The 14700-nt window shown below is 48.1% G+C and overlaps 1 protein-coding gene across 5 annotated transcripts in view; it reads left to right on the top strand.

Annotated features, from left to right (window-relative positions):
* atp11a (ATPase phospholipid transporting 11A) overlaps positions 1–14700 on the top strand; it is a 375081-nt gene that overhangs the window by 193840 nt on the left and 166541 nt on the right. For all 5 annotated transcript variants that reach the window (XM_041199613.1, XM_041199614.1, XM_041199610.1 and 2 more), the window contains one exon: positions 2199–2302. In XM_041199613.1, coding sequence (XP_041055547.1) covers positions 2199–2302 — 104 coding nt within the window. The remainder of the gene's footprint in view (positions 1–2198; positions 2303–14700) is intronic.

Genomic DNA, 14700 nt, shown 5'->3' with positions numbered 1-14700 from the left:
TGTTTTTGTAAACTCTGGTTCTGTTGGCGCACAGTCTTAAGTTTGCAATCACTGTCCCTTCCTACCATACTGATTGTTGTTACCTTTATTTCTACCTTGATCTATTTCCTTTTCATTTCCCTTTACTTTATTCAATCTTTCCCTGCACGACCTGTAGTTAGTTTAAAGCCCCTCTACTTCCCTAGTTATACGACTTACTAGAACACTGGTCCCAGCACAGTTCACATGTAGTCCGCCCCAACAGTAGAGCTCCTGCTTTCCGCAGTAGTGGTGCCAGTGTCCATGAATCAAAACCCATTTCTCCCACACCAATCTTTGAGACACACATTCATCTCTCTAATCTTATTTACCCAGTGCCAATTTTCCTGTGCTTCAGGTAATAATCCAGAGATTACTACCTTTGAGGTTCTGCTTTTTAACTTAATACCAAGCTCTTCACTCTCTATGCAGAACCACTTTCTTAGTCTTACCTATGTTGTTGGTAGCTAAGTTGTCCATGACAACTGGATCCTTCTCCTCCCACTGCAAGTTCCTCTCCAGTCCTGAGCGGATATCCCGATCCCTGGCAACAGGCAGACAACGCAGCCATCTGGACTCATGCTCTCGACTGCAGAAAACAGTATCGATCCCACTCACTATACTGTCTCCTATCATTATTACATTTCTCTTCGCTTCCCCCACTTGAATGGTATCCTTCACCTTGGTGCCATGGTCTGTCCAGCTTGCATCCTTTCTCCTCATCCACACAGGTAGCAAGCACTTTGTACCTATTATTGGACAAAGTCTGGGGCTGAGGCTGCTGCTCCATCACGACATGCTGGTTCCCCTTACCTGCCTCTCTTGTAGTCACATCTTCTTGTCCCTGACCATTGACCAACACTAAAGTTTTGCCTAGCCTAAGAGGAGTGACAGCCTCTTGGAACAAAGCATCCAGGTAACTCTCCCCTCACTGATGCCCGCGATGTCTGCAACTCGGACTCCAGCTTAGCAACTCAGAGTTAAAGTTGCCTAAGGTGCAGTCACTTTCTACAGATATGGTTGTCCAGGTTTGCAGTGCATTCTACAGATTCCCATATGCCACAGTATACCACCAACCGTACACTACACCAGCCCTACATTACAGATTCCCATATGCCACAGTATACCACCAGCCCTACACTTCACCAGCCCTACACTACAGATTCCCATATGCCACAGTATACCACCAGCCCTACACTTCAGTCCAACCTTATTTATTTAATTAGTCAATTCGTAATTTACACAGATAAAGTAATAAAAACTTGCATTCACCTAGCTTGGAGACAAGGGAGGAAACTCACCACCCACTGCAGGCTGTAGAAAGAGCACCTCTTTCCCCATGTGCACCAAATTCTTCACTCCTCACTCAATCTCCATCACACTCAGTCATTAACTCACATCCACACTCCTCTTTCTGCATGCAGCTTTAAAATCTCTCTGTTTGAATAGAGCCTCTGATGACTCACTTGCTACCTCAGCTTTCTGCTACAGTAATTAACACCTATTGAGGGCAACTACTTTTAGCTGATTGATAGATAACTGCCACTTCAGGCAGCTCCCTGTTTAACCAGGCTATTCAACTAACAATGTTTGAAAATAAGAACCTAACTCTTAATCTAAATTTAAAGTTTACCAAAAATTCCCACGTGAACCAAATTCCCAACTCCGCACTCAATCTATGCCTCATTCAGGCATAGTCTGGTGTGTGTGAGTGCGATATAGTTATGTGGTTGAGATAAAGGTGTTTGTAATTGGACAAGATACAATTTGAGTGTGATTGGAAGAGATACATCTGAGTGTTCATTTTGTTAATTTAATTTATTTGGTTGCCTCTGAAAGAGTTACATTTGAGTGTGTAGATGGGATTATGTCAAGTACATGAGTGTGTATATGGAATTGCATCAGGTACATCAGTATGGGTGTAATTGGATCTGATACGAGCGTGTGGGTGGGATTTCATCAGGTGAGGTTGGTTGGATCAGAAAGTGAAAGCTACAAATTTGTGCAGTTCTGTGGGAAACCACAAATGATTTCTTTTGCTGAGCTGGGTTCCTCGTGCAGGATCAGGGTACCTGTTGAGCAGGCTGAAGCAAAACCTATCGTTGATTGGCTGTGTCCAAAGGCAGTTCAAAATATTTTCAAGTATTTCATTGATACCCACTTTTTTGTCTCTTAAACAGGGGAAATAATCCTATTCTGTAAAGGAGCTGATTCATCCATTTTCCCCAGAGCGAAGGAGGGGAAGTTGGACATGGTCCGGCAAAGAGTGCAGCAGAATGCAGTGGTATGTCAAGGCAATTTGGATGCTGCTTTTTAATATGGTTCCTAATGTCCCCAAGTTTGTTCTGCCTTAAACCCTGAACTATTCTGCAAGTTTAAATATTATATATTGAAGGAAAGAATTACTGATTGATGCAGCTCTGTTCCCATGGGATTTGTAGGTTAATAGTGTTGTACTGAAGTGGTGGTAATTCTGACAGGGCCCAGACAATTGTATTCTGATAGAACTTGGCATTCTATGTATCTGTTTGGGCTCCAGGGATTCATTCCGAGGCCATGTGTTTCCAGCCTTTGATAACTGGTGGTGTGAAGAACACAGGTAACTGGACAACGCTCATTTTATCTTTAGATTCTCCTTGTTGGAAATGAGTTCCAGGTCTCCTCTGGCAGCAAGACTGTTAATAAATATTCAATGTGTGGAAATCTGTGATCCAACTTTGTGCCCTACTCATTGTCCTTGTGCCTACCATTACAATAATTCATTCCATCTGCACACTACCAGTTGTTGGGAAACATTTCTTCAAGAACTGTATTCTCTTTGGAAGGACATTGTATTATTTGGACACTTGGGATTTTTTTTAAACAAGGTCATAAGTTCACTTTGGACTGGGAGCAAGCATGTCTTTCCTAAGAAATCACATGATGCCAGCTAAATGACCAGTATGGCAATTGTAGAGGAGAGCTAATTGTTTATTTGAACTGCAATCACTTTAATTGATGGGGGGAAAAAAACTGTTTTGAAGGCAAAGGCCTGGTGATTTACTGGAAATCACTTGATAGAGGAGCTATATGTTTTGAACTTGTTGTTTTGAACTCAATTGAGAATGAAGTAAGAAGGGGAAAAGCTGCACAATTCTCACTCCCCTTGCCTTCCTGAATACAGTGTGGTTATCAGTGTCCAGCTAGGAGTGTAACTTGCCTGTATTTCGAAAGCTGAGAGGCTGAGATGAGAAGGATTGACCCAGATTTATTCTCCTCCATGCTGAAGTTCCATTGGTGAAAACCTCCAGACACGGACTGAGACTAGTGGCACAGGATAAAAGAGAGCGAGGAGAGCGGAGACACAGGATAAAAGAGAGCAAAGAGAGTGGAGACACAGGATAAAAGAGAGCGAAGAGAGCGGAGACACAAGATAAAAGAGCGTGAGGAGAGCGGAGACACAATAAAAAAGTGCGAGGATAAGTAGCGGAGATACAGGATAAAAGAGCAAGAGTAGAGCAGTGGAGACAGGATAAAAGAGCGAGAGAGCAGAGACACAGGATAAAAGAGCGCGAGGAGAGCGGAGACACAGGATAAAAGAGCACAAGGAGAGTGGCGGAGACACAGGATAAAAGAGCACAAGGAGAGTGGCGGAGACACAGGATAAAAGAGCGCGCGGAGAGCGGAGACACAGGATAAAAGAGCGCGAGGAGAGCAGAGACACAGGATAAAAGAGCGCGAGAAGAGCAGAGACACAGGATAAAAGAGCGCGAGGAGAGCAGAGACACAGGATAAAAGAGCGTGAGGAGAGCAGAGACACAGGATAAAAGAGCGCGAGGAGAGCAGAGACACAGGATAAAAGAGCGCGAGGAGAGCAGAGACACAGGATAAAAGAGCGCGAGGAGAGCAGAGACACAGGATAAAAGAGCGCGAGGAGAGCAGAGACACAGGATAAAAGAGCACGAGGGGAGTGGCAGAGACACAGGATAAAAGAGCGCGAGGAGAGCGGAGACACAGGATAAAAGAGCACGAGGAGAGTGGCAGAGACACAGGATAAAAGAGCGCGAGGAGAGCAGAGACACAGGATAAAAGAGCACGAGGGGAGTGGCAGAGACACAGGATAAAAGAGCGCGAGGAGAGCGGAGACACAGGATAAAAGAGCACGAGGAGAGTGGCAGAGACACACAATAAAAGAGCACGAGGAGAGCGGAGACACAGGATAAAAGAGCGCGAGGAGAGCGGAGACACAGGATAAAAGAGCACGAGGAGAGTGACGGAGACACAGGATAATAGAGCGCGAGGAGAGCGGAGACACAAGATAAAAGAGCACGAGGAGAGCGGCGGAGACACAGGATACAAGCGCGAGGAGAGCGGCGGAGACACAGGATAAAAGAGCGCGAGGAGACCGGAGACACAGGATAAAAGAGAGCGAGGAGAGAGGAGACACAGGATAAAAGAGAGCAAGGAGAGCAGGGACAGGATGAAAGAGAGCAAGGAGAGCAGGGACAGGATGAAAGAGAGCAAGGAGAGCAGAGACACAGGATAAAAGAGAGCGAGATGAGCAGAGACACAGGATGAAAGAGAGCAAGGAGAACGGAGACACAGGGTAAAAGAGAGCGAGATGAACAGAGACACAGGATGAAAGAGAGCAAGGAGAACGGAGACACAGGGTAAAAGAGAGCGAGGAGAGCGGAGACACAGGATGAAAGAGAGCGAGGAGAGCAGAGACAGAGGATGAAAGAGAGCGAGGAGAGCGGAGACAGAGGATGAAAGAGAGCGAGGAGAGCAGAGACAGAGGATGAAAGACAGCGAGGAGAGCGGAGACAGAGGATGAAAGAGAGCGAGGAGAGCGGAGACAGAGGATGAAAGAGAGCGAGGAGAGCGGAGACACAGGATGAAAGAGAGCGAGGAGAGCGGAGACACAGGATGAAAGAGAGCGAGGAGAGCGGAGACACAGGATGAAAGAGAGCGAGGAGAGCGGAGACACAGGATGAAAGAGAGCGAGGAGAGCGGAGACACAGGATGAAAGAGAGCGAGGAGAGCGGAGACACAGGATGAAAGAGAGCGAGGAGAGCGGAGACACAGGATGAAAGAGAGCGAGGAGAGCGGAGACACAGGATGAAAGAGAGCGAGGAGAGCGGAGACACAGGATGAAAGAGAGCGAGGAGAGCGGAGACACAGGATGAAGAGAGCGAGGAGAGCGGAGACACAGGATGAAAGAGAGCGAGGAGAGCGGAGACACAGGATGAAAGAGAGCGAGGAGAGCGGAGACACAGGATGAAAGAGAGCGAGGAGAGCGGAGACACAGGATGAAAGAGAGCGAGGAGAGCGGAGACACAGGATGAAAGAGAGCGAGGAGAGCGGAGAAACAGGATGAAAGAGAGCGAGGAGAGCGGAGACACAGGATGAAAGAGAGCGAGGAGAGCGGAGACACAGGATGAAAGAGAGCGAGGAGAGCGGAGACACAGGATGAAAGAGAGCGAGGAGAGCAGAGACACAGGATGAAAGAGAGCGAGGAGAGCAGAGACACAGGATGAAAGACAGCGAGGAGAGCGGAGACAGAGGATGAAAGAGAGCGAGGAGAGCGGAGACAGAGGATGAAAGAGAGCGAGGAGAGCGGAGACAGAGGATGAAAGAGAGCGAGGAGAGCGGAGACAGAGGATGAAAGAGAGCGAGGAGAGCGGAGACAGAGGATGAAAGAGAGCGAGGAGAGCGGAGACACAGGATGAAAGAGAGCGAGGAGAACGGAGACACAGGATGAAAGAGAGCGAGGAGAGCGGAGACACAGGATGAAAGAGAGCGAGGAGAGCGGAGACAGAGGATGAAAGAGAGCGAGGAGAGCGGAGACAGAGGATGAAAGAGAGCGAGGAGAGCGGAGACAGAGGATGAAAGAGAGCGAGGAGAGCGGAGACACAGGATGAAAGAGAGCGAGGAGAGCGGAGACACAGGATAAAAGAGAGCGAGGAGAGCGGAGACACAGGATAAAAGAGAGCGAGGAGAGCGGAGACACAGGATAAAAGAGAGCGAGGAGAGCGGAGACACAGGGTAAAAGAGAGCGAGGAGAGCGGAGACACAGGATAAAAGAGAGCGAGGAGAGCGGAGACACGGTAAAAGAGAGCAAGGAGAGCGGAGACACGGTAAAAGAGAGCAAGGAGAGCGGAGACACGGTAAAAGAGAGCGAGGAGAGCGGAGACACAGGATAAAAGAGAGCGAGGAGAGCGGAGACACAGGATAAAAGAGAGCGAGGAGAGCGGAGACACGGTAAAAGAGAGCAAGGAGAGCGGAGACACGGTAAAAGAGAGCGTGGAGAGCGGAGACACGGTAAAAGAGAGCGAGGAGAGCGGAGACACAGGATAAAAGAGAGCGAGGAGAGCGGAGACACAGGATAAAAGAGAGCGAGGAGAGCGGAGACACGGTAAAAGAGAGCGAGGAGAGCGGAGACACAGGGTAAAAGAGAGCGTGGAGAGCGGAGACACGGTAAAAGAGAGCGTGGAGAGCGGAGACACGGTAAAAGAGAGCGAGGAGAGCGGAGACACGGTAAAAGAGAGCGAGGAGAGCGGAGACACGGTAAAAGAGAGCGAGGAGAGCGGAGACACGGTAAAAGAGAGCGAGGAGAGCGGAGACACGGTAAAAGAGAGCGAGGAGAGCGGAGACACAGGATAAAAGAGAGCGAGGAGAGCGGAGACACAGGATAAAAGAGAGCGAGGAGAGCGGAGACACAGGATAAAAGAGAGCGAGGAGAGCGGAGACACGGTAAAAGAGAGCAAGGAGAGCGGAGACACGGTAAAAGAGAGCGTGGAGAGCGGAGACACGGTAAAAGAGAGCGAGGAGAGCGGAGACACAGGATAAAAGAGAGCGAGGAGAGCGGAGACACAGGATAAAAGAGAGCGAGGAGAGCGGAGACACGGTAAAAGAGAGCGAGGAGAGCGGAGACACGGTAAAAGAGAGCGAGGAGAGCGGAGACACGGTAAAAGAGAGCGAGGAGAGTGGAGACACGGTAAAAGAGAGCGAGGAGAGCGGAGACACAGGGTAAAAGAGAGCGAGGAGAGCGGAGACACGGTAAAAGAGAGCGAGGAGAGCGGAGACACAGGATAAAAGAGAGCGAGGAGAGCGGAGACACAGGATAAAAGAGAGCGAGGAGAGCGGAGACACAGGATAAAAGAGTGCAAGAGCAGAGACACAGGATAAAAGAGAGTGAGTAGAGCAGACACACAGGATAAAGGAGCAGGACGAGAGCGGAGACACAGGATAAAAGAGCGCGAGGAGAGCGGAGACACAGGATAAAAGAGCGTGAGGAGAGTGGAGACAGGATAAAAGAGCGCGAGGAGAGCGGAGACACAGGATAAAAGAGCGCGAGGAGAGCGGAGACACGGGATAAAAGAGCGCGAGGAGAGCGGAGACACAGGATGAAAGAGCGCGAGGAGAGCGGAGACACAGGATGAAAGAGCGCGAGGAGAGCGGAGACACGGGATAAAAGAGCGCGAGGAGAGCTGAGACACAGGATAAAAGAGCGCGCGGAGAGCGGCGGAGACACTGGATAAAAAAGAGCGAGGAGAGCGGAGACACAGGATAAAAGAGCGCGAGGAGAGCGGAGACACAGGATAAAGGAGCGCGAGGAGAGCGGAGACGCAGGATAAAAGAGCGAGTAGAGCGGAGACGCAGGATAAAAGAGCGCGCGGAGAGCGGCGGAGACGCAGGATAAAAGAGCGCGCGGAGAGCGGCGGAGACGCAGGATAACAGAGCGCGCGGAGAGCGGCGGAGACGCAGGATAACAGAGCGCGCGGAGAGCGGCGGAGACGCAGGATAACAGAGCGCGCGGAGAGCGGCGGCGACGCAGGATAACAGAGCCCGCGGAGAGCGGCGGAGACGCAGGATAACAGAGCGCGCGGAGAGCGGCGGAGACGCAGGATAACAGAGCGCGCGGAGAGCGGCGGAGACGCAGGATAACAGAGCGCGCGGAGAGCGGCGGAGACGCAGGATAACAGCGCGCGGAGAGCGGCGGAGGCGCAGGATAAAAGAGCGCGCGGAGAGCGGCGGAGGCGCAGGATAAAAGAGCGCGCGGAGAGCGGCGGAGGCGCAGGATAAAAGAGCGCGCGGAGAGCGGCGGAGGCGCAGGACAAAAGAGCGCGCGGAGAGCGGCGGAGGCGCAGGACAAAAGAGCGCGCGGAGAGCGGCGGAGGCGCAGGACAAAAGAGCGCGCGGAGAGCGGCGGAGGCGCAGGACAAAAGAGCGCGCGGAGAGCGGCGGAGGCGCAGGACAAAAGAGCGCGCGGAGAGCGGCGGAGGCGCAGGACAAAAGAGCGCGCGGAGAGCGGCGGAGGCGCAGGACAAAAGAGCGCGCGGAGAGCGGCGGAGGCGCAGGACAAAAGAGCGCGCGGAGAGCGGCGGAGGCGCAGGACAAAAGAGCGCGCGGAGAGCGGCGGAGGCGCAGGACAAAAGAGCGCGCGGAGAGCGGCGGAGGCGCAGGACAAAAGAGCGCGCGGGGAGCGGCGGAGGCGCAGGACAAAAGAGCGCGCGGGAGAGCGGCGGAGGCGCAGGATAAAAGAGCGCGCGGGAGAGCGGCGGAGGCGCAGGACAAAAGAGCGCGCGGCGAGCGGCGGAGGCGCAGGACAAAAGAGCGCGCGGCGAGCGGCGGAGGCGCAGGACAAAAGAGCGCGCGGGAGAGCGGCGGAGGCGCAGGATAAAAGAGCGCGCGGGGAGCGGCGGAGGCGCAGGATAAAAGAGCGCGCGGGGAGCGGCGGAGGCGCAGGATAAAAGAGCGCGCGGGGAGCGGCGGAGGCGCAGGATAAAAGAGCGCGCGGGGAGCGGCGGAGGCGCAGGATAAAAGAGCGCGCGGGGAGCGGCGGAGGCGCAGGACAAAAGAGCGCGGCGGAGAGCGGGGGAGGCGCAGGACAAAAGAGTGAGGAGAATGGAGACAGAGGTTAAAACTGAAAAAGTGACATCACAGGAAAGCTGTGACCTGATTGGTTGGTAGGAATTCTGCGCCAAATTTGAAAAATAAACACTGCAAAGCTAATTAATAAATGAGTTAACTAAGTTGAGATGGCTGGGCAGGTGATGTGCTGTAGCTTTATGATGTGGGAGCTGGCAGATCCCAATGCAATACGCAGTGACCTCATCTGCAGCAAGTGTTGGTTGCTGAAAGAACTCTGGCTCAGAACTGATGAGCTGGAGGAACTCCGGATGCTGCGGCATATCCGGGAGGGGGAGAGTTATCTGGACGCTTTGTTTCAGTAGGCAATCACACCTGGTAGATTAAATACCTCAAATTCAGTCAGTGGTCAGGGTCAGCAGGGTGTGACTGCAAGTGAGGCAGGTAGAGGGATCCTGTGTTCAGGAACAGAGGAGCCTCAGCTCTTGACCTTGTCCAACAGGTATGAGGTACTTGCTCCCTGTGCGGATGAGGAACAGGGCTGTAGGGAGGATGAGCCAGCTGACCACAGCACCGTGGCACAGGAGGCCATTCAAGAGGGGGGAGCAAAAAGACAAGTGGTAGTTGTGGGGGTTTATATAATTAGGGGAATTGATAGCTTCCTTTGTAAGCAGGATTGAGAGTCCCGCATGCTATGTTGCCTGTCCGGTGCCAGGGTGAGGGACATCTCTGACCGACTTGAAAGGACATTGGAGATGGAGGGGTTGGATCCACTTGTTGTAGTCCATGTTGGGACAAATGACATAGGTAAGACTAGGAAAGAGGACCTGTTTGGGGATTATCAGGAACTAGGAACCAAACTAAAGAACAGGTCCTCAAGGGTTATAATCTCCGGATTACCACCCGAACCACGTGCAAATTGGCATAGGGACGTGAGAATAAGGGAAGTAAACACGTGGCTAAAGCAGTGGTGCAGGAAAGAGGGGTTCCATTTCATGGGGCACTGGTATTGGAACAGGAGGGATCTGTACCGTTGGGACGGTCTCCACCTGAACCGATCTGGGACCAATGTTCTAGCGAAAAGGGTAAATATGGTGGATAACAGGACTTTAAACTAGAAAGTGGGGGGGGGAGGAAGGGAAGGATAAAACTCCAAGAAGTATGACTAATGAGAAACAAAGCAGCAGGTTAGCGTGTGGGGGGGATGGATTCAACTTCGTGGAAAATTTTGAAAAAACTGAAAAAGAGAGCCCAGGAGAGGCTATTAAAGTCTCCAGAACACAGTAGGACAGAGTGTTTGGAAAGGGCTAGGAATCTAACTTCAAGCACCTCAGATAAAGGGATGACAATGAGAAGAGGGATGGGAAATACAGGACTGAAGGTGTTGTTTCTGACTGCACGCAGTATACGAAATAAGGTAAATGAGCTTGTGGCGCAGATTGAAATTGGCAGGTATGATGTGGTGGTCATCACAGAGACATGGCTGCAAGGGGATCAGGACTGGGAGCTAAATATCCAAGAATATACATCCTATCGAAAAGATAGGCAGGTTGGCAGAGGGGGTGGGGTTGCTTTGTTAGTAAGAAATTAAATTAAATCGATAGCAAGAAACGACGTAGGGTCAGATGATGTAGAATCTGTGTGGGTAGAGTTGAGGAACCACAAAGGTAAAAAAAACCATAACGTGAGTTATGTACAGACTTCTGAACAATAGTCAGGATGTGGGGCACAAGATACACCAGGGGATAGAAAAGACGTGTAAGAAAGACAAGGTTACAGTGATCATGGGGGATTTCAATATGCAGGTAGACTGGGAAAATCAGGTTGGTAGTGGATCCCAAGGAAAGGAATTTGTGGAATGTCTACGAGATGGCTTTTCGGAGCAGCTTGTGGTGGAGCCACTAGGGAACAGGCAATTCTAGATTTAGTGATGTGTAATGAGGCAGGTTTGATAAGGGAGCTTAAGGTGAAGGAACTCTTAGGAGGAAGTGACCATAATATGATAGAATTTACCCTGCAATTTGAGAGGAAAAAGCTGGAATCAGATGTAACAGTATTACAGTTGAATAAAGGCAACTATAGAGGCATGAGGGAGGAGCTGGCCAGAATTGACTGGGAGATGAGCCAAGCAGGAAAGACAGTGGAACAGCAATGGCAGGAGTTTCTGGGAGTAATTTGGGAGACACAGCAAAAATTCATCCCTAGGAAGAAGAAGCATACTAAAGGGAGGACGAGGCAACCATGGCTGACAAGGGAAGTCAGGGACAGCATAAAAGCTAAAGAGAAAGCATATAATGTGGGAAGCCAGAGGATTGAGAAGCCTACAAAAGACTAACAGAGGACAAGGGATGTGTGGCTTCTATCGTAGCTTTGTGGCAAACTTCAGCACAATTGCTGCCCTACTAATGGATTTAATACAAATGAAGGCGAAGGTGGAATGGTCAAGAGCAGCTTTTGAGAAGCTGAAGGAGATCCTAACCAATGAAACATTATTAGCCATCCCTAATTTTGCTAAACCCTTCAAGCTGGCAATCGATGCTAGCGACTTGGGGGTGGGTGCGGTTTTATTGCAAGAAGGTGAATCGAGCATAGAGAAGCTAGTGGGGTACTTTTCTAAAAAAAAGTTAAATCTGTATGAAAAGACCTTGGGATTGTTACTAGCTCTTAAACATTTTGAGGTTTATGTCCATCATAGCTGCAAAGAAACACTAGCATATACTGACTGTAATCCCTTGGCCTTTGTAGAAAGATTTAAGACTCAGAATGACAGATTGTTCCGAAGGAGCTTGCTAATCTTAAAGATCGTTCATAATATTGGAAAGGATAATGTAATTGCTGATGCAATCAAGAATCTAATTTTTGTAGAATTTTCTGGAATCAAATCAGAGGAAATTGTACAGATGCTATACAAGGAGTGAATGACTGAGTGAGTGCATGTTTGAATTTTGTTTTGTATATTGTATATATCTTTTCCTCGACACTTTGTAATGAAACAAGTTTGGAAATGGTGTTTCACTTTTTAAGGGCAGAGGCATGTTGGGAAACATATCTTCAAGAAATGTGTTTCCTTTTAATATTTGGATGAACTTTGCATTATTTGGATGCTTGAATTTCTTTTGAAAAAAGTTTAACCAGCATGGCAATTGTGGAGGAGAGCTATTTGTTTATTTGAACTGCAATCACTTTAATTGATGGAAAAAAACTTTTAAAGGCAAAGGCCTGTTGATTTACTAGAAATCGCCTGACATGTTTTGAACTTATTTTTTTGAACTCAGTTGGGAATGAACTGAAAAGGGGAAAAGCTGCCCAGTTCATGCTCTCTTTGCCTTACCTGACTACAGTGTGGTTATCAGTATCCAGCAAGGAACACTCATCTCAGTGTAACTTGCCTGTATTTGGAAACCTGAGAGGCTGAGAGAAGAAGGATTGACCCGGCTCTCTTCTTCTCCACGCTGAAACTCCTTTGGTGAAAATCTCCAGACATCTACTGGGTCTAGCAGCCCATCTTCACACGAGGGACCATCAGATCGACAGTTGCCATGCTGGTTAAACTTTTTTCATTTTTTATAAAGTCTTTTCTTCAACCAACCATCTCTGCAGAGAACCTATCTATTTGTCCTTTGTTTGTGTGGGTGTTACAAAACTATAACAATTTTCATAATATTATTGTGGGTTACTGTAATGTTTATAGGGGTGAGTATGGATGATTTTGTCTGTGTGTGATTTAATTGAATTGGCATCAGTTAGACTGCAAGTTTGAAATTCTCAAAAAGTGTTAGTTGTAGAAAAGTACTTGAAATACTAATGAATAAACATGGATGAGGTCTTAGCATATAAGGTGTGATGGAAATTTGCATTTTTAGATAAGTGAAGGAGTTGTTTGGATTTCAAAGGGATGGTAGGATGTTTACAACTGGTAAGATAAGCAAGGCCAAGCAGTATGTTTATTTTTCCCAAAAAGAAAGAGGTCATATTGGCAACATTAAAGATTTTTATAGTATGGGAAAGTATATTTCCAAAGACATATGGACCAATGGAATTTACAGATTAAAGAGAGAGAAACATATATAAAGAAGGAAAGAAGGTTATGTTGGAGGCCATGTAAGACCTGACAAGAGTGTGTGAAACAGCTTTGAAGAAGCCTCCAGCGATTTTTGCAAAAGTCTGCTGCATCTAGTAACTAAAGTTGGAGAAAAGCCTTTGGAATCCCACTGGCGAATGGGTGCAGTGGTAACTTGCTGGCTTACTTTTTAAATTTAAAATCTATTTTGGACTGTTGCCTTAAAGGGGGTGTGTAGTTGGGAGTTAGGTTAATTAAGAATTTTAGGATTTCTTTGGTATTAAGTCACTAATCTTATGTATGTGCTTGAAATATTTTCTTGTGTTATAAATATTTTAATTTAATGTTTAAAATCGCTAAAGGTGTTAGTGGACTCACTACTTCTGAATTCAATGCTCCTATCTCATAATAAGTACAAATTGCAAAACCATTGTGATAGCATGGCCAAGTTTCCATTGTGGATTCAATCCACATGGCACACATCACCTGCCATGCCATTACAGTGTGTGTGTACACGTGCACACATTTGTGCAAGGGTATTTTAAAAGGGATAGACAGTTAGCCTTCTAGACTACAGATTGTGTGTTAACCTGTTCTTGCAACTTGTTTTAAAAAGAAGTTTTGTTTTATAATATATCAACCATTGTAAGTTTACAGAAGGAAGCCTGGTTAAAATCTCTTTTATTCAGGGTCAAACAGTAGCGAAGGTAAATAATTGGCCATTTTAGTAAGCAATTAAACATTTATACTATTGGTACAAGCTGTGGAGTGGTGGTTGCACACTCCTTCCAATTCGGTCATAACACAGTGTTTAGTTCAAATGGAGTGACGGACTGCACTAATTTTTAATATTTATTCTTTCGTGGGATGTGGACAAGGTCCAAATATGTTGCCCATCCCTAATTGCACTTGAGAACATAGTGGTGAGCTGCTGCCTTGAGCCAGTGCTGTCCCATCTGGTGCAGGTACACCCCCAGTGCTGTTAGGAAGGGAGTTCCAGGACTTTGATCTAGTGACAGTGAAGGGACAGAAATATAGTTCCAAATCATAATAGTGTGTGCCACTTGAATACCTTTATAACCTCCGAAGTAACCTTTGTAATGCTCAAACAAAGAGAGTGTGTCCATTCTCGGATCAATAGTAGAAACTGCTCTTGGGCCAGTCGATCAGCCCAAAAAATTTATGATCCTTTTAAAATGACTGTTGTTCATTTTAGGTATTTTGAAGTGATAAAGTTTTCCTTGTGATCAGATTTCCACTTTGGATTGTGTTTTATTACACTTTCCCACCTCGTTCTGCCAGAGCTCCGATGCTCAATTTCCTGAAGTGCATAAAGGCATCAAGTGCTAGAAATTCTGGAACATCTCTAAAGTGACGTTGGCCGTGCTTCACGTGCTGGTCGTATCTAACTCCTCCACACAAGGGAAGAGCAAGTATTTTGGGTTAGAGGAAACTTAGAGCAAAATCCTGGAGCTGTTCTTAGAGCAATGCATGCCCTGGCTGGCCTTGAAGTTAGGGTTTTTGTCTCAGTTCAATAATTTGGTCAAGTTACAAGTGCCCTCAGGAGCAGCCCAACCATTGCCAACAGATCACTTGAGGGCCTTTTGCCACGTGGGCACTTGCCCTCGAGAGCATTTCCACTCTGCCAGGGTGGGCTCTAGTCCCTGCTCAGCCCGGGGCCCTACAACTGGCATCAGATCCCTCTTTAATATTTGCAAAGTCTTAACATCTGTTTTAGGTGGCTACTCCAGATGCCAGAAAAATGGTCCTAC

Source organism: Carcharodon carcharias, chromosome 11, assembly GCF_017639515.1.
Source record: "Carcharodon carcharias isolate sCarCar2 chromosome 11, sCarCar2.pri, whole genome shotgun sequence".
Lineage (NCBI taxonomy): Eukaryota > Metazoa > Chordata > Chondrichthyes > Lamniformes > Lamnidae > Carcharodon > Carcharodon carcharias.
Note: the sequence above shows the minus strand (reverse complement) of the source record. Positions and strands in the feature narration are given on the sequence as shown.